The sequence below is a fragment of the Miniopterus natalensis genome, chromosome 17 (assembly GCF_054644295.1).
Source record: "Miniopterus natalensis isolate mMinNat1 chromosome 17, mMinNat1.hap1, whole genome shotgun sequence".
Lineage (NCBI taxonomy): Eukaryota > Metazoa > Chordata > Mammalia > Chiroptera > Miniopteridae > Miniopterus > Miniopterus natalensis.
In genome coordinates, this window is record NC_142097.1 from 21,868,372 (window position 1) to 21,892,830 (window position 24,459).

Genomic DNA, 24,459 nt, shown 5'->3' on the forward strand with positions numbered 1-24,459 from the left:
CATTTGAAGACAACTGTTAGTACAATAACGCACAAACTACCCCACCAAATTGCCACTTATGTTTCATCCAGCTTTACTTATACCACTAAGTTTTATGAAAAGCCCTTTTTTCTCTTTTCAGATAAGACTACTTCTCTACAACATTCATTTAAAATTCTACCAAGTTCATTTTTTGTTTGTATTTTGTGGTTCTTACAGGATTATGTTGACAAAGAGAAGGCAATTGCCAAAGCGTTGGAAGACCTCAGAGCCAACTTTTACTGTGAACTCTGTGATAAGCAGTATCAGAAACATCAGGAATTTGACAACCATATCAATTCCTATGATCATGCACACAAGCAGGTGAGGAATAGTTATTTGCTAACAAAGAAAAAGTTACTTTATTTGTTGTTATAACTTGAATTTTGAGTGAATCCAAAAAACTTGGAGAATATGGTTTCTTATATCTGCTGGTCTTTATATGAAGTCATCTGACTTGATTTTTTTTTTCAGTGACAGAAGTCCTGATATAGACCTCCCCCTTCCACCATTTTATGTAGAGTGAAGATTGTGAGCTTCATAAATCTTGCATAAAATTTTTGGTTTGAGTGGTTTCTAAATTTGTATTTGATTTGATAATTCAACTGAGGATCACTAGGAGCTTTTTCTTCCTTTTCCTTTATGACCATGTTAAACTTTGAACACTTATCCCAGACTGGTCGTTTCTTCTTCTGTATAGAAGAGTTCTTGCTTTATTAGTTGCTCTTTCCTATCAGTAAGTCATTTTATTATACCCTTGGAAGGTAGATAAATCTTGAGAAGGAAAATAAAATTAGATGCTATCTTAACTTTTAACAAAAAAAACTCTGATACTACACATTAAAAAGCTTGCTGAAAATTGAATTACACTTTCTTTACAATTTTTTTAATTGATTTAGGGAGAAAAAAAAGTACCTAGCTAGTTACTGGCATAAAGAAGGCAGCAATAATTTCCCCAAAGGATTTTAGAAGGAGGAAATTAATCTTTATATCTATAGCACAGTTCTGGCTTATTAAAGAATTTTGAGCCATTTGATCTTGGGTGACTTAGCAGAACTTCTTCTGTCTTTGGGGCTGCACATAGTTGTATTTGTTAAACTTGTAAGATTTATGGGCATTACTAGACTGCTCTCTTAAGCTGAACCTGTTAAATCAACATTTTTTTTAACCTTTGCTTTATTTTTCAACCAACCAAAGATTTCAGAGCACAGGTAAAAGGCAGGCTTTGACCAAGCTTTACTGTTACTGCCACAGGGATACTTTTCAAGCTGGTTGTGGTATTATACTTTATGCAACAATCTCTTCCACATTTAACCACACCTAACCAATTTAAGATTCTTTCACTGATAGAGTTTTATTTAAGGCAGATTTTCAACATTTTATACACCTTTGGACATTATTTTAATATATTGTCAGCTCTGCCTTGATTTGAAGAAGAGAAATTGAGAGAGCATAACAGGGTGTGGCAAAAGTAGGTTTACCATTGTGTGCGAACAGAGTTTATTATATTACTATTTATTATTGTATTATTTCCCATACGAACAGCTGTCAACCTGTTTTTGCCCCATCCTGTATATGGACAACATATTGGCAATTATCTTACTCCTTCAAAGAATGATCTGCCAAGAAAGAAGAATGCAACAGTGAATAATGCTTATTCAGGAACTTTTGCAGCTTTTCAGTGTATATATAATCCAGACTATTTTACATCTAAATACATATTTACCTTTTGAGGCTCTTAAGAATTTCTTCAATTGAGCACTCTCTGTGATTAAAAAGACTCCAGAGGAAACTTTAGGGCCCAAAAGGACATTTAGAAAAGTTACATTTTTAGTTGATTAGAAGTCTCTTGAGTAAAGTTTTAATTAGAAAAGAATAAACCAGGAAAAGTGTATTTCAAATTTAAATACTATGTACTTGCTTTTTAAGGGGGAAAATCTAGCAAAGCAAAACAGATACACAATTAAATATAGAACTAATAAAATTCACGTTGACAACGTTAATGTGATGGATGATAATGTTTTAGTGATGTTTCTCTCAACTTGAGAGAAGTAGAAATTGTTACAGCTCTGGTTCATTTGAATTTGACATGTTTATTCTCCTGTGCACTTTGGTTTGACTCAGTTCTCTCACCACTTTTCCTATTGCAGTGGTTTTCCACCTGGGGAGATTTTGTCCCCCAGGGGATACTTGGCAATGTCTGAAGACATTTTTTATTATCACAACTAGGGAGATAGGGCTACTGACATCTAGTGGGTGGAGGCCAAGGATGCTGCTAAACATCTTACAATGCACAAGAAAGTTCCTTGCAACCAAGAATTACCTGGCCCAAAATGTCAGTCAGTAGTGTTGACAGGTTGAGAAACCCTGTTCTATTAGGATAACTTAAAACATTCAAATATATATATGGTATTGTGATATCATTTGGCCTTTGCTTGGTACAAACAAATCACTATCATTTTAACTCCCCAGTTGTCAACATTTATAAAGTGCTCATCTCAAATATTCATGTATTACTCTTTTTTAGATTATCATCAAAATGAAAATGCAAAATTAAGGATTTCTTATAGAGTATTAATGGACTTCCTTATCCATTAATACAGAATATACCTATGATCTCTGGTCTGGGGCAAAAATCTTTAGCTGGTATTATTAATGTGAATGCATGTTAGCTTATTTTTCCAATTTGATCAAAAGCCCATCTTAGGTATTAAAAAAAGAACAGATGTAGTATGATTTTGTGATTTTGTTTATTTTTGGTGGCTTTTTTTTTTTTTTTAATATATCTTTATTGATTTCAGAGAGAGGAAAGAAAAGGGAGAGAGAGACAGAAACAGTGATGAGAGAGTCATTGATGGGCTGCCTCCTGCACACCCCCGACTGGGGATTGAGCCCGCAGCCGGGGCATGTGCCCCTACCAGGAATCAAACCCCAATCACGTGGATCCTAGGTTGACAATGGTTGAGCCACACCCAGCCGGGCGGTGGCATATTTTGAATTTGGTTGAAATGTAGGCTTTTTTGTCTTTCTTTATACTGCTCTCACTGGAAATGGTAGAATCTTGAAACAGAATACTATAAATATATAAACAGAAAAGTGCACAGCACTAAATTTTTGTGTAGTTACACTCTTCCCTGCACTTAGAATTTCTAAGGAGCCTTTAATTGACCATGATCCAACACAGCAAAATAACCTCTAAGAGGAGGTAGGTCCTATTTTTTATTCCTCTTTGATGGACATGAACTTACCATACAAATGGACCTACCATTTTCCAAATTTATGCTTTAAAATCATAAAGACACCCTGTCTTGTCTTCCAGGAAGGCACACAGGATTATTATGAATCTGAGATAATAGGTAAGTACATTCAATCCTATGTTAGTAATCCCTAGTTTGCATCCTCCATCAAATTTTCACCATTAAAATTTTTAGTATAGGCAGGATTCTGAACATGTCCTTATCTTCATTAAACACAAATAATCTCTCAAAAAGGGGCTACAGAGTCACCCTCATTTGGGGTGTTTTTTGTTTTGTTTTGCCTCACTATTCACTAGTTTTTCCTCAAATTTTCTAAGATATTTTGTGAAGCAAACCATTAATACACAAATATCAAGACCCAGCTTGATCTTCAAAGATGAACAAGCTAATTGGACATTTTGGCTCTTTTTGGTAGTTTAACCCTCATTTTTAAAGGAATCATTTCAATACACTTTAAAATCTTCAAGGATATGCCTTTCCATTCCTCAAGAGATAACCCAGTGATGCCTTTTTATAGTGTCAGTTGGTTCTGATATGCCTGAGTGCTCACTAATCATTAGTAGCTATCTTCTACCTTGTTGACTTAGTTATGTTAAAGTTGACTTTGAAACAAAACAGTTTTCCATCTCTTCCTCCCTGCCTCTTTAATTATTTTGCGTATCTTTTTAAAAAACATGGCTGATAATTGATATGGCTGTGGGAACCATTTTCTTTAGTTTTTCGGAGGGTCTAAATTTTGAACTCCAAAGACATTTTTTCCCAAAGGTAAATTTATAGCAGCACAATAACAGTCAGTACCTTATTTTTGTTGTTGTTTTGCTTTCTTGGTGCCTTGTTACCCACTCAGGACCTACTCAGGGTTTTTTCAATCTTACTCTCTTTTATTGGTGCCACTAAAAGTCTCCTCACTGGCCTCTAGAACATAAACCAGAGACCACAAGTTGTCCCACAGATGTATTTTGTCTGGCCTTTGTAGTGGTAGTTTTTTCCCCTTTAATTTCAGTTCCTTCCCAGTTTTTAAAAATGAGACTTCATATAGTTCACACTTTGGCTTATCTTAAAAAATTAAAATATCTGTGAACATTACTTATATATTTCAACATAACAGTTAGCTAAAGCTGAATAGTTGCTCTCTCTTCAGAAAGGCATGCATATGCACTAACTCTCCAATTAGCTCTGATCCACTTCATCTTTTCTCTCCCATCAACCAGTGTGACTCATATTACCTGCCAAACTCCTCTAAACGTTTGAGTTTGTGACCCAGCTTTATCTTCCCCTTCTCTCAACACAGGCCCCCACAGGTTCTAATTAACACTGGGGAAGTAGCACATTGAAAAGCTGCCTTAGCGTTAAGTCCAGCTTCCTTCAATTTCAAAACCATCTGTGGTAGTCTCCTCCAGTTATCAAAATTGGTACAAAGCAGCCTTGAGAAACTCCTTTAGCTTGTGGAATCAATACCTTGGTCAGAGGAAAGTGCTTTCAGACTGCCTTTTCTTTCTGCTAAAATAACTTCAGTGTGAAAACCCCTATAATTCTTTACATTTTTTGAAAAGTCTGAAGTCACATTTAATACCAGGGTCTGTTCTCAGTTTTTCTCATTACTCAAAAATGAAGTAAGTTCTGACTTTAAATATATTCTGAGAAATTCCATGGTGATTACAGAAGGAACGATCACTTATGGATTTCATTCAGCTTTGGAGTGGTCACTTTTTACTTGAAGTTTCATTGTTTCTGATTGGATTTTCCCCCCTCAAGATATGTTTGCATTTGATCCTCTGTGTGTTTGGTACATACGGCATCAGGAACAATAAGCACATCAAAACCAACTGGACCTCTGGCGAGCCACTACAGATTTAAAGAAGTGCAGACAGGGTTCCTTTTTCAGTGCTACTTTAATATTCATTTGGGGGGAGGGGCGCACACAAATAAATTAATTAACTCAGGCAAGAGAAGATAATTTTAAGGCTAAAATAAAAAGAAAATGACCCTTCTAAAAAGAGAAACCACGAAGATTATGTACCAATGAAGATATTTCATAGGTACTCTATGTTTTGGGTCTTTATAGAATGTTTATCCTTAGAAAACCATAAATTATTGTAAAGATGTGAAATAGGTTAAGAAAATTGTAAAGTACTTATGAATCCCAGAGCTTCATAAATGTTGATTTAAACAGCACCATTTACCTCTGAAGAGATGATGCTTTGAAAAGCAAAGCAATTGTGAGGAGAGGTATACATCTTAAAACTTTAGCATGTGGTAGTTTTATTTTAATAACCTGTAGCAAAGAGATGAAAGTTAGGTTGTCTGATACTTTGTACCACTGTGGATGCCATTTTCTTTTTGAATGTTTTACTTAATAAAACAATTGACATCCTTTGGCCAGTCTCCTAAAAATCAAGCGTGTTTTAATTTTAAGGCTTTTCACCTGTTAAATCTTACCTACTCACTATCTCTGCTTTTGTTGGAAATAGACTTCTTACACCCAGGTATCACAGCCTACTTAACGTTGGAAAACTGTGTCAGTTTGGGAAGTTGCCTGCTTTTGTGAGCAGAGGTAACTCTAAACAGACCTTTTGGGAGCTAAGGTTGCTGGTAAACCCTGTATTCTCTTAGTATGTATTTCTAACTCTGTTCTTTTTCTTGGCACACAATCCAAATTTGAGTAAAAATGATTTTACCGTATGTTGTACACTTCTCAAGCTGTTTTCTGCGCTGTACAGTAAGTCCTCACTTAACATTGTCAATAGGTTCTTGAAAATCTTGACTTTAAGCAAAACAACATATAACAAAACCAATTTTACCATAGGCTGATTAACATAAACAAACTAAGTTCCTATAGCATATTTCTGGTCACAAAAACATCACCAAACTTCTAAATAAAGAACCAGAGCACTTCTAATATTAAACACTAAAATAAGTGTAAGCTACACATATATTTAAGAAAGATTAATGAAAACAAATAAGATAATTATTTTTCAGCCTGGGTTGAAGGTGGTCAGAGTCTCCCCTCCCGACAGCGCAGGGACCAAGGCAGGCACCCACCTGGACAGGATGCCCTTCCATCACCATGTGCACCCGTGCACACCCTCTCACTCGGGCTGGAGCAGTGTGTAGACGTGCCAGTTCATCATAGAGACATGGGAGGAGACTGGAGTACCTGTGGGGAAAACCCATGTGGATGTGGGAGGGTGTGCAAACTACACAGACAGTGGCCTCTGCCCGGAATTAATTTTTTTTTTCTCTCTCATCAACTTTATAATGAAATGACATTATTCAAGGACCTGCTGTACACTTATATTCATCACAGTATTGCACTGTGGTGGAGATTCTAGGCTGAGGCTGTATGTTCTGTTGTGGTCAGAAAGTTAAAGCAACTTAAGGAATAATAAGTTTGTGAGTGACAGTGCTGAAAAGAGCTCTGAACTGGGATGCTGCTGTTCATTTGCTTTGGGCTCAAGCAGCTCTTAGGAATTATCCTTCAAATGTTACTTAGAGTGCAAATCTTTGCCTCCAGATAATGACCTAGAGGGCTATGTAGATATACTTAAAATTCATTATCCACAAAAACACAATGGCATACCATTTCACACCTACTAGGATGGCTAAAATTGAAAAGACACATTAACACGTGTTAGAGAGGATATGGGGAAATTGGAACTCTCCTACATTGCTAATGGGGTTGTAAAATGAGACAGCCCCTCTGGAAAACATTTTGGAAGTTTCTCAAAATATTAAATATAGAATTACCATATGACCAGTATATACCCAGCAGAAATGAAAATATATGTCCACACAAAAACTTGTACAAGATTGTCCATAGCTGCATTCATAATAGCCCAAAAGTAGAAACAACCTACATATCCATCAGTTGATGAATGAATAAACAGTTATATATCCCTACAATGGAATATTATCCAGCAATGAAAAGGAATGACTTACTGATAAATACACCATGCTCAAACCTTGAAAATATTACGCTAAGTGAAAGAAGCCAGTCACAGAGACCCCCATATTGTATGATTTAATCTGTATGAAAAGTCTAGAAATAAGCAAAACTATATGGAATGTAGGTTAGGTTTCCAGGGACTGGGTGGAAAGGGGCAATGGGAGTGACTGCTAATGAATATGGCAGGTTTTTTTGATAATGGAAATGTTCTAAAATTATATAGTGGTGATGATTGCACAACTCTGAATGTACTGTGCCCACCAAATTTTACACTTTTAAATGGGTGAATTTTATGGTATGTGAATTATATTTCAGTGAAATTATTTTTAAAACCTCATTTTTCCAGCTTAAATTTTGGTGGTTATGGTGACTGTGTGTGTGTGTGTAAAATACCTTAAAGCAGGCACACTTGGTATTAAAGAATATACTATACTTTTAAGGTCTTTTGCTGAATTCCTGAGCATAACAAAGCAAGCATTATACAGTGGTTTCGTGACAAATTAATTTGATGTTCACCAAATATTAATAGTCATAGTGTTAACAAAATAATTGGGCATAAAAGGTACGTATTGTCATAAATGACTAATTGGTACTACTATTATGCAGCAAAAAGAATGTAAATTCTCTTTTTCTGATTTTCTCTGATTTTCTTCAGTATTTCTAATCAGCATTAGTGTTCAGTAACACAGAAGACCAAATAAAATTCATTTTCATCACTTACTGATATGCATATGCTAAAAGAAATAATTTACATCTACTGTCTAGTAATTTGGACTTCCTTAATCATTTAACTATAATCTTCCTTCTCTGAGTACTTTAATGCTGAGACTTTGTGTTCTCTCCTGGTATTTTCCCTCCCTCACCACATGATGTTCTGAATGGTCTCATCCAGAAGCATCAGACACAGACTTGAATCAGAGTAACTTGGCCAAGTAACAACTACAGCATGATTACTCCAGTTTGGGAGAGGAAATCCACATTCATGTTATGTTCCAAGAGCGAAGCAGGAAATGGTGGGGAGGGGAGGCCATGGATTTGGGTATGCAGGATTGTTAACATAGAGGAAAGGGAGTAGTTGAGGTTCAAAAAAGGCTGGATTTTACTTAGCCAAAAAAGAAATTGAGGTGCATACAACCACCCCTTCTTTACTATTTCTAATCTCTGTTCATAACCAAGAAATAGTACATAAAAGTATATGTATGTGTTTCTTCTCCCAGCAACTCATTTTAAAACCGAAATCAGTTTGATAAATGTTTATTGAGCAAACTCTTGTGCCATAGACAATGGAGGGTGTATTGCAGGGTTAGTTAGAAAGGAAGTCCCTGTTCTGAGAGAGTGAGGTTGCTATCTAGTAAGAGAGAGAAACCATGGATAATCTTTTGACCCTAAAGAGACAAAATCAAGTTTTCTCTTTAGAGTTGAGTAAATATTAGAACATAGGATTTTTAATGACAATAGGAAATACTCTCTGCCTATTTTCTGATGCCTGAATTTTTTTTCACATGGAAACAATAGATTTTTTTAATATGCCTTTATTGAATTCAGAGAGAGAAAGGGAGAGAGATAGAAACATCAATGATGAGAGAGTCATTGATCAGCTGCTTCCTGCACACCCCTTACTGGGAATCGAGCCCGCAACCCGGCATGTGCCCTGACCGGGAATCTAACCACGAAGCGATTTCCTGGGTCATAGGTCGATGCTCAACTGCTGAGGCATGCCGGCCAGGCAATAGTTTTTATTTTTTAAATTGAGATAATAGGTATAAAATACTTGAGAAAGATTTATTCCTAGTAAAGTATACTTAGCAAACTTCTGGCATCAGATTTTGTTTTGATAGAGGAGAGAGGAATAGCACCAAAAGATAACAAAAAATATTTTATTAGATTCAGACCTTTATGTTTTGTTAGGGAAAGCTGTACAGAAGTATCTTTATCTCATTTGTTCCCAGCTTACACAGTGCCATTCCTTGCTGTTGACATACCACATTATTGATAATGTGGGCAAATTTATCACCCACATTAAAAACCTCATAAGATTTACCAGATAGATCCTCATTTCCCTGATTTAATTTGTTTATAGTTGGAGAGTGGAGCAGGAGTTTGTTTCTGGAGTAGACATTTTTATCTGCCAACATAGTGTTATTTAGCTGTTGTTTTAAGAACAGGAATGCCACTTAAATTTGAAGTGGTATTTAGCCCAAATAGTCATAGTTACGTGGATGAGTATTTCATGCACTGGATTGTTGGTTGAGGTCTTCCCTTTACTGGTCTTTTGAGAAATTTAATGGAAACCCTAGCTACCATGTGATTCAGAATCAGTGAGAAATGTTTCTTCCCTGTGTTCTCTGCCACTAATGTATACTTTTTGGAAACATGCTATTGGTTTTTTCAGAAAAAAAGGATCTTCAAAACTTTTCATTTCAATGGGGTTCAGTCTCCTTTTCTTGAATCAAATATTTTCCAGCTAAAAATGTGTTTTTTGGCTTAACTTTTTATTAATAATCATTAATAGTTCAACAAATAAGCAAATTTATTAGCAACTTCAGAAAGCATACTTTATAATTTTCAGAGATAAGGGCATATGTTGGCTTTGGAATTAGTGTAAATGATTGATTACACCATTCAGATTAGACTGTGTCCCAGTTTGGAATCTAACTTGAATTTTTGAGTATGATATGGAATTTGCTCAGCCTTTAAAAAGAGTTTTGAATTAATGACACGTCTATAATTTTGTTCTCCTTACATGAGCTCTGTCTCTTCTCTAATAGAAAGATGTCATGTTTCTCTAGTCTCACCTTGAAGAAGTTATCTGAAGTTGTGTTTCTCTTTAAAACTTGAGGAAAGTGAAAGTACAAGTCACAGAGAGAATTTCATACGGACATTCAGTGGCAAATGAGCCAGGCTTGGTAACCTTTTGGAATAAAATAGGCGTCTTTGGAAAACCTGACTCTGAAATAGGGTCTTACAATTATAAAAATTACTTTTTAGATAGGAAATTGAGAAGTTTCTAGTCAGGATCTTTTTTGGCATTTTACCCAATTCTGTCCAAAAGTAGGGGGCTTAAAATTTTAGATGTTTTGATTCTCTAAAGAATGAGAATTTTTATGATATGAGAGTAATGACTAGGAAAACCTTATTATATAACTTGAATCTATCCCTACTAGAGATATGAAAATATTTCATAATCAAATTTTTCTACAAATAGTAAAAATAAAAAAATTATATGGGGAAAAGTCGAAGATCCAGTGTTTAGGCCAAATTATTCAGCAACCATTTACACCTTTTGTAGACTTATTATTTTTCTGTGCCTTGCAGAGTTGATTATAAAGACAGGCCAAGTCCTTGCCCCAAATAAGGGTGGGGAGGCAGTATTGAGCAGTTTTGATATTCTAAGTGCTTTACATTTATTTTTATAATCTCATAAATCTGCTAGAAAGTCCTCTTTTTCTAATGAGGGAACTGGAGTCCAAAGAGGTAAAACCACTGGACTAGTCATTAATTAGTGGATTTGAACCCATGAATAAGTATAGTCAGAGCAAGTAATGATGGTTGCTATCACAAAGTGCCAATAGGACAATTGAGAAAGAAGAAAAATCCTATCTTAAGAGAGATCAGTTGAGACTTTGTGAGGGGGATTTAGTTTGACCTCGAGTAGAAAGGAGAAACTTTGAATTAGGAATTCATTTTTATCCTCAGAATGCCATTATCTGAAAGAAACCTCAAATATGTTTTGGATTTGAGGCAGTTGCCAAGCCCTGTCTCCCAGGTTTGGGTTAGAATCCTGGGCTTCCAAATTCTACTTTTGAAACCCAGGCTTGACTATAAAGTTAGTATGATACGAGTTTTTGCTACACCCTATGTAGTACCAGGATAGCTTTTCATAGAAAGGGATGCAATTTGGATTTGTTTTACTGACATCTTCTCATTTTCTTCCCTCCCTGCCTCCAATTATGTTGTGGTAGGAATTTGAAATAGAATGTCTTCAGGATGACGTGGACATAGTCTTATCCCCTTCAACTTCAAGGTTGCACCAAGTGTCTTGCTGAATGATTGGAAAGTTTAATCTCTGTCTGACTTATCCTGGAGACTGCAAACTTGGATAAAATACTCATTATTTATTTTTATTTTAGAGAAGGAAACATTGATTTGTTGTTCCTCTTATTTATGCATTTATTGATTGATTCTTATATGCGCCCTGACTGGGGATCAAACCTGCAACTTCGGCATATTGGGACAACAACTCTAACCAACTGTGCTACCTGGCCAGAGCAAAATTCTCATTCTTTTAGACAGTGTCCTGTAGCTTGGGAAGTAACTCCTAATGTGATGAAATATTTGTAAGAGGAAAGGAAATGACTAGCCACAGGTAGATTTTCCAGGCTTATTGGGTAGCTCAGAGAAAACAGCAGATGTGAAAAAACACACATACATTTTGTTTAAATCTTGAGAGCCTGTTAAATGTTTGTGGTGGAAAAAGAACTAGGTTTGTGTCCCACAGTAATCATATAATAGTCCTGACAAGCTCTCTCTCTCTGCTTCATTTTCTTTAGAAGGAGGAAATTGGAATTCATGTTTATTTAAAATAATTGATCCTCCATCTTAAAGCGGTTTTTATAAAAATAGTAATTCTAGGCAACAAGCCTCAGTAAAACAATTTTGCCATTGTGGAGTACTTGAGCGTCCCCAAAATAAAGGTAAATGAAAATAAGACTAACCGGTTTTAGACAGCCGTGGTCTTTCCTAAAGTTCTATAACCATTTTTCCTGAAAAAATGCAGTACTTCCATTTATATAGGAGGGATTATTACTATGTCAGTCCATGTGAATGTACATACACATATATATGTTGTAGAGGTGCTTCACTTCTCCCCAACCCTTTTAGAGTTGATGGCTTTGTTCCCGATTGTTCAGTATAATAGTTTGCAGATTCACTAAGAGAGCTTGTGTAGTAATGCTTGCTTTTTTTTTTTTTTTTTTTCCCCTCTCTTCCACTCTTGTTTTATTTTTACCTTTTTTTCTTTGTGATGTGAAATTTTCAGCTGATGTATTGAAAGCAAATCCTTCTAATTTGGGAGCCCAGATCACAAGAGTGAGTTTTTCTACTGGTGTCTTTAGTTGTCTATCTTTCTTTGTGTGTGTCTTTCTACCCTTTTCCCCTCCCAATTCAAAACTATTCAAAACACATTTCATAAATATTAGATAAGAAAATTCCTCTGTCTGTTGAACATCATGACCTTTCCACAAAGCAATGTCCACTTTATATTGGGTCAAATTCTTTTTCCCAATGCTGTTGTAAAAGCATAGGCTAATACATGTGTTTGGGTTTGGTTTGTTTTTTATATTATCTAGTGCGTTAAAAATAATTTTAGTTCTGTCTTCATTGCAGATAGATATCCCTGGACTCTGTCACCAGTGTGTCATAGCACTGATCTTTTTTGGTTCTTCTTTTGTTTTAAGGAAAATTATAGCTTCTGAGAATAAAAGATCCTTTCTTTTATTAGGATTTTAAGTAATAAATTCTTTGACTCATCTCTATCCTCCCTCCTCATCCCCTGGATGTTCCTCTTGGGGCCATGAAGCAATGAAAAGCTACACATATTACTGTCTAATTTCAGCAGACTGACCAGTTGAAATGCTGTCAGACTGGTGAGCTCTGAACATGCTAGCATTGGAAGATGGTTGGTTTGTTAGTTACAGGAAAACTGTTAATGCTTAAAAGAAATAATAGCACCTTTTATGGTGAAATAAAAGTATGCTTTCTATTTGTTAGTTCTCATTCAGATAACCTCCCCATGTAAGCTGTACATTGCTTTTTAAGATCTTACACCACCTGGGTAGTTTTCTGTACTAGCTTAACCCCTTTCTGTTCTCTTTGGCTTGTGTAATTACAATTTATCTCGTGCTCTATTTGTCTAGTTTTTCATCCTGGAAGAGCAGGTGACTAAATAGTCCCTTTTCTTTCCTCCTAGTGTTCTAAAATTTACTTGTTGCTTCTGACATCATAAGTTTGCCCAATAAAGCAAATGGTATGATATCCTAATTAGAAATGCAGGTATTCCAAGTGTTTTACCCAAAGTAATCAGCCATTGTGTTTTCAAATACCAGAAGAGAGTATAACAATGTATTACACACTAGCACTATAACCATTGATTGAGGGTAAATTTTAAAGGCCTTGCTTTCAGGGTCCCCAAGTTACTCTAAATCACCCACCCTCTGTTCCCTTCTTTTGTTACCCCAGAGATTGAAAGATCTCAAGCAGAGAGAGTTTGCTCGAAATGTTTCTTCAAGATCCCGCAAGGATGAGAAGAAACAGGAAAAAGCCCTTCGGCGACTCCATGAATTGGCAGAGCAAAGAAAACAAGCTGAATGGTGAGGATATTTTCTCTTAGAGTGTCTATGGATAATTATAATCCTTAAGATTTAAGAATTAAGTTGTTTAAGTTTTTAATAGATCCTTCTTTCAACCTAAAAGCATGTCTACACATGGAGTATAATATACTGATTAAGAGGATGCTCATCTGACACCATGTCCTACAGTCTATGTTACCTTAAATTCTCTATGCCTCAGTTTCCTTGTCTATAAGATGGAGATGGTAAGAACAGTCTACTACTTACAGTTGTGAGGAGTGACTAAGTTATTACATTAAAGTGCTTATAAGAGTGCCTGTCTCCAACATTCTTCCTATGTAGACAAGCACATATCTTACAGTATTGTATTTTATAGCTAAAAAAGTACTGGGGCACAGATTCAAGTATTGTAACGTCCTTTTAATACTATAAAATTAGTACTAAACACTCTGAAATCTCAGCTGCTGATCCACACCAACCAGCCAGGCTCCTTCATCATTCTTGATTAACAGTTTGGCGCTAGTATTTTGCCTGAAGTAGAATTATTGCACCTAGGGCTGAATTTCTAAGCAACTAGACTTTGGGGACCCAGTCTTTGAGCATGTGAGGATTCATGAGGTATATGCCTCAGTCAGAAGGACTAGATCTCCCCATGTTTGTTTGTTTTGTGGAGTTGGGGTTTTTTCCCCTTTATATTATTTTGTTATTTTTTTCTATCACCATTTATTCCCCCATATACCCTCTTCTATCTCCACCCACTCCAACACCACCCCCACCCCCATGTTTGTTTTTTATGGCTGGCCAGGACCAAAGGAAGGAACTGGTTACAGTTAAAAGAGAAACCGAGTGTGCCTATTAAAAGTTTACAGCTCAGTTGGGGCCAGAGTTTCCAAGTTCCTGGACTTACAAGGTTTATTTTTGTCTTTGGATCCTTTTTTACTTAATTTACTTCTCTTAATGTTTGGAGACAGAAGGAAGGGAGAAAACACATATAGTGTAAGTTTTGACCAGAATTAACCTATCAACTCTAATGTTGAGTTAAACTGTCTATAGATTCTTTCTTTGGCAGCTCTTTATATAGTAAAACACGTTCCTCTTGGGTGTGTTGCAAGGATACCTTCTTAAAAAGTATATAACAGGCCACTTTCTAGTTCAGACATTTTAATACATGTTTTTCTTCAGAGGTGACTTTTAGTTTTCAGTTTTACAAACAAACAGCTAAAAGATGATTGAGTAATCTCTTGGGAGAAGAAAAGAAGGTTTTGAACCCTCACCAGGTATTTCATTGCCTAGGAGTAATGCATACCCCCTTAGTAAGTATTACTGAAGTAACAGGGCAAAGACTAAGCAAAATATCAAAATCAGTCCCCTTTTTATTCAATTGAGGGTTTCTTTGCTGTGGGGTAGGTTTTGTGACACAGTGTAAGTATCTGTTGCTATCCACATCTGTTGGGTTCCCATTGTACAATAGCAAGAGTTCAGATAGCAAGAGATACCACATTATCCAAATATATTTGATTCCTGCGTTTAGGACAGCTAGTAGCTAGGGTTCAGATAACGAGGACTTCATCCAAATAGATATCTAATGCTCTTCATTCTTCAGTTTAGCTTGAAAGATACCTTTATAGTTCACACACTATTAATAATTGCAGACATACAGGAATTTAAAACGCTGGCTTTGAGGCTCCTCAGTGTTCCTGTTTTCAAAGCTGAGAAAGTCCTTAGTAGTATCATGATCATTGTATGGAATGCCCAGAAAGAATGAAAACCAAAGCAGGTGCTTGGGTGTGGTGCCCAGGAGATAGGCACATACCCTTAGTTTCTAAAATAGATATACTAGCCACAGACTGCCATAGAGTACCACAGTGGAGGTCTCTGATTATGTTTAACTCAGAGAATGTGTACCTTTTTTTTTTAAATGAAATTTTAAAGCAGAAAATTAGGGTGTTGATTTTTTTTTAGCTGAATAGAACCTTTGTGAATAGATGTTCACCCATACATTTGATAGCATAAGGATGGGTAGGATGATACAATAAGAAATGAGCATGGATATGGGACGGGTAGACTGTACCAGATAGTAATGTTAAAGTATTTTAATTTTAGATACCTTAGGAAGAAATAGTAGTAATTGCCTAGTTTTGAAAATTAACAGTATGAGACTTTGCCTGACCTCACTGAGAGAGTTCCTTTCATTAGCACAAGGCTAGGGAATGACCACCACTCAGTGTCTTTCAGACCTACCTGTGAAGAATGATAGAACATGAGGTAAGTGTTTTATAAGAAGTAGGAAATGTACTCCTAAACCAAATTTTTCTTTTTCTTCTTTTCATTTTTCTAAACCATTGTCTAGTGCACCTGGAAGTGGTCCTATGTTCAGACCAACCACAGTGGCTGTAGATGAAGAAGGTGGAGATGATGATAAAGATGAATCAGCTACAAACAGTGGCATAAGTGCCCCTGCCACTTGCGGACTGGGATCTGAATTCTCTACAGATAAAGGAGGCCCTTTCACTGCAGTACAAGTCACTAATACCACTGGACTGGCACAGGCTCCTGGGTTAGTCTCCCAAGGGGTCAGCTTTGGCATTAAGAATAATCTGGGTACCCCATTGCAGAAATTGGGAGTATCATTTTCTTTTGCCAAGAAGGCTCCTGTCAAACTCGAATCAATAGCATCAGTTTTCAAGGACCACGCAGAGGAAGGGACCTCTGAGGATGGAATAAAAGCTGATGAGAAAGGTTCTGACCAAGGACCGCAGAAGGTGGGAGACTCTGATGGTGGTAGTAATCTCGATAGTAAAAGAGAGGATGAAGACCCTCAGGATGGAGGGTCTCTTGCCTCAACATTGTCTAAGTTAAAAAGAATGAAACGAGAAGAAGGAGCTGGGGCTACAGAGCCAGAGTATTACCACTACATCCCCCCAGCACACTGCAAAGTAAAACCTAATTTTCCCTTCCTGCTCTTTATGAGAGCCAGTGAACAAATGGAAGGTGATAATAGTACACACCCAAAGAATGCCCTAGAGAGCAAAAAAAGCAATTCTCCCAAGCCTAAACGTTTCAAGGCGGCAGCAGGCCCAGGAGCAGAAAAGACAGTTAGTGAAGTCTCCGACCAGCAGACAGACACTGGTGTGGCTGAGCCCTCAGAACCTGGAAGCAAAGCTGAAACAAAGAAGGCCTCAGGAGGGGATATAAGTGAGCAGGGTTTAGAGAGTCAGAGTCAGAAGGCTTCAGTGATCCAAATGTGTGAGTCTAACCCTTCTAAAGAAACTTCTCAGACCACCCCACCAGGGAAAGAAAGCCATGAGGGACCCAAACATCCTACTGGTCCCTTCTTTCCAGTTTTGAGCAAAGATGAAAGCACTGCCCTCCAGTGGCCATCAGAACTATTGATTTTCACCAAGGCAGAACCCTCCATTTCATACAGTTGTAACCCTTTATACTTTGACTTCAAACTTTCAAGGAACAAAGATGCCAGAGGTAAAGGGACAGAAAAACCAAAGGACATAGGAGGCCCTTCAAAGGACCATATCCAAGGCCTTGATCCTGGTGAGCCAAATAAAAACAAGGAAGGAGAGAACGTAGAACATTCCTCAGGAGACAAAATGGATGCACCTGCTTCAGGATCTGCCTGTAGCAGCTTGAATAAGCAGGAGCCTGGTGGCAGCCATGGATCAGAAACAGAAGACACAGGGAGAAGCCTTCCTAGCAAGAAAGAACGGTCTGGGAAGTCACACCGACACAAAAAGAAAAAGAAGCACAAAAAATCCAGCAAACACAAACGGAAACACAAGGCTGACCCAGAAGAGAGAAGCTCTAAGGTTGAGTCTGGGGAGAAGTCTAAGAAGCGCAAGAAACGAAAACGAAAGAAGAATAAGTCAGCCCCAGCAGATTCTGAGCGGGGACCCAAACCAGAACCGCCTGGGAGTGGTAGCCCTGCACCACCAAGACGGCGGCGGCGAGCTCAAGACGATTCCCAGCGGAGATCCCTCCCCGGTGAAGAAGGGAGCAGTGGCAAGAAGGATGAAGGTGGAAGTGGTGGCAGTTCTCAAGATCATGGTGGGAGGAAACATAAAGGTGAACCTCCAACTTCGTCCTGCCAGCGAAGAGCTAGTACCAAACGGAGCAGCCGGTCCAGTCATCGGAGTCGGCCCAGTAGTGGAGACGAAGATAGTGATGATGCTTCCTCACGCCGGCTGCACCAGAAGTCTCCATCCCAGTACAGTGAGGAGGAGGAGGAAGAGGAGGAGGAGGAAGACTCGGGCAGTGAGCATTCCCATAGCCGCTCACGGTCTGGCCGGCGCCATTCCTCACACCGTTCCTCCCGCCGTTCTTACTCAAGTAGCTCAGATGCTTCTTCAGACCAGAGCTGCTATAGTAGACAGCGCAGTTATTCTGATGACAGCTATAGTGACTATAGCGACCGATCACGAAGGCACTCAAAGCGCTCCCATGATTCTGATGACTCAGACTACACCAGCTCCAAGCACCGGTCCAAACGGCACAAATACTCATCTTCTGATGATGACTATAGCCTCAGTTGCAGCCAGTCCCGAAGCCGGTCTCGGAGTCATACCAGGGAGCGCTCAAGATCCCGGGGCCGCAGCCGCAGCAGTAGTTGCAGTCGCAGCCGGAGCAAACGGAGAAGCCGTAGTACCACAGCCCACAGTTGGCAGCGAAGCCGGAGCTATAGCCGGGACCGCAGCCGTAGCACCAGAAGCCCTTCCCAGAGATCAGGCTCCAGGAAGGGATCATGGGGTCATGAGAGCCCTGAGGAGAGGCGTTCTGGTCGTCGAGACTTCATTCGCTCTAAAATCTACCGCTCCCAGTCTCCTCATTATTTCCGATCAGGCCGGGGAGAAGGCCATGAGAAGAAGGAAGATGGCAGAGGAGATGATGGTAAAGGGACAGGCCCACCCTCTCAGAACAGCATCGTTGGCACAGGAAGGGGATCAGAGGGTGACTGCAGCCCTGAAGATAAGAACTCTCTCACTGCCAAACTGCTCCTGGAGAAGATCCAGTCAAGGAAAGTGGAGAGGAAACCCAGTGTGAGTGAGGAGGTGCTGGCCACCCCTAATAAAGCTGGGCTAAAGCTCAAGGACCCCCCACAAGGTTACTTTGGGCCCAAACTCCCCCCCTCTCTTGGCAGTAAGCCTGTCCTTCCACTGATAGGGAAGCTGCCAGCTACCCGAAAGCCCAACACCAAGAAATGTGAAGAGTCTGGCTTAGAAAGGGGGGAAGAGCAAGAACAGTCAGAGACAGAAGAAGGGCCTCCAGGGAATAGTGATGCCCCATTTGGACATCAGTACCCCTCAGAGGAAACAGCTGGCCCCTTATCAGACCCACCTCCAGAAGAGCCAAAATCTGAAGAAGCTACTGCTGATCACCCTGTGGCTCCACTAGGCACCCCAGTGCACTCTGATTGCTATCCTGGGGACCCAGCCATCTCCCATAACTACCTCCCTGACCCCAGTGACGGGGACACCCTAGAGTCATTGGATAGTCAGCCAGGCCCTGTGGAATCTAACTTGCTGCCTCTAGTGCCAAAACTTGAGCACTTCTCCAGTTATGCACCTCCCAGTGGGGAGCCTAGTATTGAGTCAGCCGATGGGGCCGAGGATGCTTCCCTGGCCCCCCTGGAGAGCCAGCCCATCACCTTCACACCCGAGGAGATGGAGAAATACAGCAAACTCCAGCAGGCCGCACAGCAACACATCCAGCAGCAGCTTCTAGCCAAGCAAGTGAAGGCCTTTCCAGCCTCTGCTGCCCTGGCCCCAGCCACTCCAGCCCTACAGCCCATCCACATTCAGCAGCCGGCCACAGCCTCTGCCACCTCCATCACAACTGTTCAGCATGCCATCTTGCAGCATCATGCCGCAGCAGCTGCTGCTGCCATTGGCATTCACCCCCACCCTCATCCCCAGCCACTCGCCCAAGTACATCATATTCCCCAGCCCCACTTGACCCCCATTTCCTTGTCCCACCTCACTCACTCAATCATCCCTGGCCATCCTGCCACCTTTCTCGCTAGCCATCCCATTCACATCATTCCCGCCTCGGCCATCCATCCTGGACCCTTCACCTTCCACCCTGTCCCACATGCTGCCCTCTACCCTACCCTACTTGCCCCACGGCCTGCTGCAGCAGCTGCCACTGCCCTCCACCTTCACCCGCTTCTTCACCCCATCTTCTCAGGTCAGGACCTGCAGCACCCCCCCGGTCATGGCACATGAGTTGAGGGATGAGAGCCCAGGTAGGACCAGGGAAGGTGATCTATAAGTCTTCCCTTAGGGCTGTTGAGCCATTAATACCAGCAAGTAGAAGCTGGGATGGGCAGTGTCTGATAGCCAAAGAATCGAGTTTTGGCTTGCAGGGGTGGTTTTAGATTTTGGGGTTTGCTTTGGGTTCACTATCAGGGATTTTCCCCCCTTTCCTTTTGTCCCTCTCTCTCTTGTCTTTCTAGGCTAGGGAACACCAGTAAGTGCTACCCACCCCTCTGCGGCAACATCTCCAGATGGGCAAGTTTAGATACTTCCCTCCTCCCTCTACTTTTTAACCTCTACTCTTCCCTTCTATAAATTTTAAAATACTTTCCTCCTCTCTGGCTGGCGGGTTGTCCATCTGATCCTGCCTTCCCATTGTCTTTGACCATCCCTTGGTGACCTTGTGTTGTCCTGGGTGAGGTGGAAAGGGAGTCAGACCTGGAATCAGATGCTACTCAGGCTGTTTTTCGATCCACTTCCCACATAAGGAGCCACACATTTGGCACTGTTGTCCTCGTGTCCCTCATCCCAGAAGAGACATCGGAATATCCCAGAAAAGAAGATCCTATCATGATTACAAGCTATGCGGAACATAGAGTCGCCCCTGTGCTTCCCCAGAGAGGAGCTTGTATGTTTGAAGGGTGTATTTTCTTCTGTCATGTTGATGTTTCCTTCTTAATTTATAGGATTTTTCTTTTTAATGTAAAAAAATTGCACTGAACTCTATAAACGTAAATGCTGCTTTTTGTAGCTCATAAAAAAGGTTCCATATTTGTAGTATACTGCAATAATATTTTTTACATCCAGCTCTTTAAGTGATCCTTGTTCTGGTGGCTTTGTGTAAATATGTTTGCCCTAGTTGAATTAAGAAACTAAAAGTTATAAAATGAAAACAAAAAATAAAGTATTTGTTTTCTGCTAGATGCAAAATTGACTAAGCATGTATATTTTATCAAACTCATGTATTTTTTGAAGTTATGTACTATAAAAATGCTAAAACAAAAAAGAACGTTGTTTAACAGTTTTGCTGAGACAAAATGTTCAGTAATTTGCATTAAGTGTTGCCTCAGCACCGGGATTTTTGAACTAATGGACATCAGTCAGCTGGGGGTGTCAGGAATACTCAGCTATGACAGTTTCCCTCATGTGCTTTGCTGTTTTATACAGAGAAACAGGTGGGCCCCACAGAGGAGGAAGAAGTACAAGAGCTTTATTTGAAAGCAGTGAGATAGGTTGAGAGTGATTGGGGGTTTCCTGGGTGCCTTGTTCCAGGCAGTCCATTTGCCTTCCTAGTACTTAGCCTCCTCTGATATTTTTTTTTTTAATGTGCCTTTTGGGTTGGCTAGAAACAAATAGAAGTAGACTGGGGAATGATGGAGTTGGGACAGTTTTCTTCCTCCTTTTGTTGGGACATGAGCACACTTGTAGATACTGCAAATTCTTTTGCTTCATAATTTCCATGCCTTTAGCCCAGTTTTGCTTAAGCAGTAAAGATTCCCTTTCTCTCTTCTGTGACACCAGGACACCTACTAGAGGAAGTACCACCTCAATTCTTCCTCCTCTTGCCTTTCACCCAGGCTCTCAGACCTAATTAACACACTGACCCAAAGGGGTTTATATTGCAGGTTTCATCTTCTGTGGTGTAGTTAGCAGTACCCTGTTTGGCATTTCCCTACCTATTCCTGTGGCTAGAATTGGTTGGGTGGTCACCTAACAGGAAAAACAAACCCTACTTACCTGTGTTCTGCCATCTAGAATTCTCAAATGAGAAAGATTTTGAGTTTATGAGAAGCAAGTGCTGAGCAGACAAGGCTCTTGACTGAGCCTCATACCTGTTAAGTGTTCCTCGTGTGATTCAGAAGCATCACTTTTTTGATAACTAGCACTGGAAAAATGAAATGTCTTTGACGTGAGGGGACTCATTTTTCTTTGCTTTCAGCCCATGTAAATAATTTAAATAATACAGTATTAACATTTTTGTGCTATTACCCATTAGCTTGTAGTTCGAGCCATACTCTGGCTGCCTCTACCTTCCCGGGGGGCAGTTTTCTTTAACTTCCAGAATAGTGATTTTAAAACATAAAAAAAAGAAAGAACAACAAAATAGCCTATCCTTCCTTACAAGCATAACAGATTGTATTTAACTTTATCACATATGATAGAGATATATATGCTGTAAAATTAGGGAAAGGAACTTTCTAATAAACCAATGATTTGTGGAAACTTAGCAGAGTCTGTTGTGGTTGTTGCCCCATCCATTCAAGTTGGGAAGGGATGGAGTTACGGGTTACAAGTAACATGTTTTAAAGTGATCAAGGAATAGACTTGTGAACCAGTTGTTTATGTTTGGAATTGTGCTTCTCAGAGCTCAGGTTGCCCAAGTGAAGGGAGAAGATGATACTGTGGGAGGAAGTATCGTAAAGTTTCTCAGTCTTAGGTAGGTACCTTGGAATGTGCACCTCCTTCCCATTCATCCCCACAAGAATTTTCTTTTTCTCCCTTTACCTCCTCTTAGATACGTAATCTGTGTGTAGTAGAATGTATGGCATGTAGGTGCTCACTAAATAAGTGGGTTTGGAATTTCTGACTTTGATTTTTAGGATTTTGGATAAACCTCAGGTCATTGGGATGACAAGAGTCATCTGCCTGCCTGCCTTTGCCCTCCCGATGCAGTTCTGTATACCAGAACCACTCTCAGAATATTCTCAACCCTTTAATACCAATACAGTGTTTGAGAGCTGCCTGGTGGAAGGAAATAGGCCTTGTTTCTGAGCTGATAAAAGCCTCTATCAAAAAATCACAAAAGGGAAAGTTTAGCATCAAAGCTAACCATAGATTATTTGTGATAGATTAGTTTCTCTTAGCCTTTCAGGAGGGAGTAATGCAATATCTGTTTCTTTTCTACTCTCATGACGGCTGTGTTCTCCCCTTGACTGAAGAGAATATTCAACTTGGACCTTGGGTTGGATGCTCAGATCTGCCTATTTTTGTAAAATAGCAAAATTCCTGCCCAGAATGAAAGGATGTTGAAAATAATTTTCTGAGCAGGGAAGGTGCAAGCAAAAGAAGCAGAGTAGAGAGTGTGCTTTGTGCAGGTGTGTGCAGCTGCCTGTCTCAGCTACCTGGGCTTGCAACATGGATATACTCCCGCTTCTACACCCTCAGTGACTCACTAACCCAGGCCTTGTCAAGCATTTCCAATCTTCTTTACCAGAGACACCTTCACTTCCCCCTCATCAACTCATCTCTGAATTTTTGCCCCATTTCCTAGCTGACCTCCCTGACTCTTAGTATATAATTCCCTGTCCCATATAAGCTTAATGGTTTTTCAGAATCTGAGTGCAGTTTTTTGTATTCACTGCTTCCCTATAAAATTATAAATTCTAAGAGGACAGGGACTGATTCTTATCCTTTTTTCTTAATTCCTTAGAGTGTTTTAAGGAGTTGAACACTTTTATATAGTCAACATTTTTATTATATGTCCAAGCAATATTTGAGCAAAGTAAAATACTGTTGACTGAGGATTATGCATCAGGATTTAGAAAGGAAACCAACCAAAGATGATAAAAGATTTTTTTTTTATATATCCACATCAACTAGCTCCGTGCCAGGCACATAGAAGTTCAATTGGAAACTTAATGAAGCCTTAACAGGACTTTGAATTCATTGAGGGATTCTAGCACTCAGGTGGCTGATGGGATGGAAAAGTGGGAGCAGTGTGTCAGCAGCACTGCTCCGTACTATTAGAAGGAGATTAACCCAGCTCTGGTCCAAAAGGAACACCCAGAGAGGCAGAAGCCTTGTTGAATGCCACATTCCCCTCCCTTACCAAATCTGATGCTCCACCTGTTTTCAATTTCAGTTACTGGTACCACTGCCCTGCCAGCCAACAAGGCACCAAAGCTTCAAGGTACTTGACACCTCCCCACTACATTCATTTACTGATTGTTTCATCTCTGCTGTCTTTTGTTCCTGCCCTCTGTACCCTGGGTTAAGCCTCAGCGCCTCTAACCAAGAGGATTATAGTTGCTCTCCATCTGATCTTCCCAGTAAGTCATGACTTTTCCAGTTCCTTCTATCCACAGGCAGGCAGTGTAATCGTCTAAATCAGAGCACAATTAACATATCTCTTATTCTGTGACTTTAAAAATCTTTATGATTCTCCATCTACTCCAGGTTAAAGTTCAAATTCCTTTATAAGGCATTCAAGGCCCTCAAGTTATTTGACGCCAGCTTTCCAGTCCACCGTATCCTGAGTCAACTACTTGCCCCCCCCCATACTTTACCTCGATGTTCTCCCGCTCTGCTTAAAGAGAATGCCTAGCCCAGCCAGGTGTGGCTCAGTGGTTGAGCATCGGCCTAGGATCCAGGCAATCGGGGTTCGATTCCCGGTCAGGGCACATGCCTGGGTTGCGGGCTCGATCCCCAGTCGGCGTGCAGGAGGCAGCCAATCAATGACTCTTATTGATGTTTCTATCTCTCTCTCCCTCTCTTCGCCTCTCTCTGAAATCAATAAAGATATTTTTTTTTAAAAAAATGCTTAAAAACCTCTTCATTCTCTGACAAAAGGCAACATAGTGTAATGGTTAAGAACATGAATTTAAGCACAAACATGTTTGGATCTACCC

The 24,459-nt window shown here is 39.7% G+C and overlaps 1 protein-coding gene across 3 annotated transcripts in view; it reads left to right on the forward strand.

The window, feature by feature from the left end:
- Positions 1 to 22,058, forward strand: part of GPATCH8 (G-patch domain containing 8) — a 69,325-nt gene extending 47,267 nt beyond the window's left edge. For all 3 annotated transcript variants that reach the window (XM_016202083.2, XM_016202084.2, XM_016202086.2), the window contains exons 6-8: positions 199 to 342; positions 13,459 to 13,589; positions 15,919 to 22,058. In XM_016202083.2, the coding sequence (XP_016057569.2) occupies positions 199 to 342; positions 13,459 to 13,589; positions 15,919 to 19,801 (4,158 nt within the window). In that variant the 3' untranslated portion in view covers positions 19,802 to 22,058. The remainder of the gene's footprint in view (positions 1 to 198; positions 343 to 13,458; positions 13,590 to 15,918) is intronic.
- The last annotated feature ends 2,401 nt before the right edge of the window (positions 22,059 to 24,459 follow it).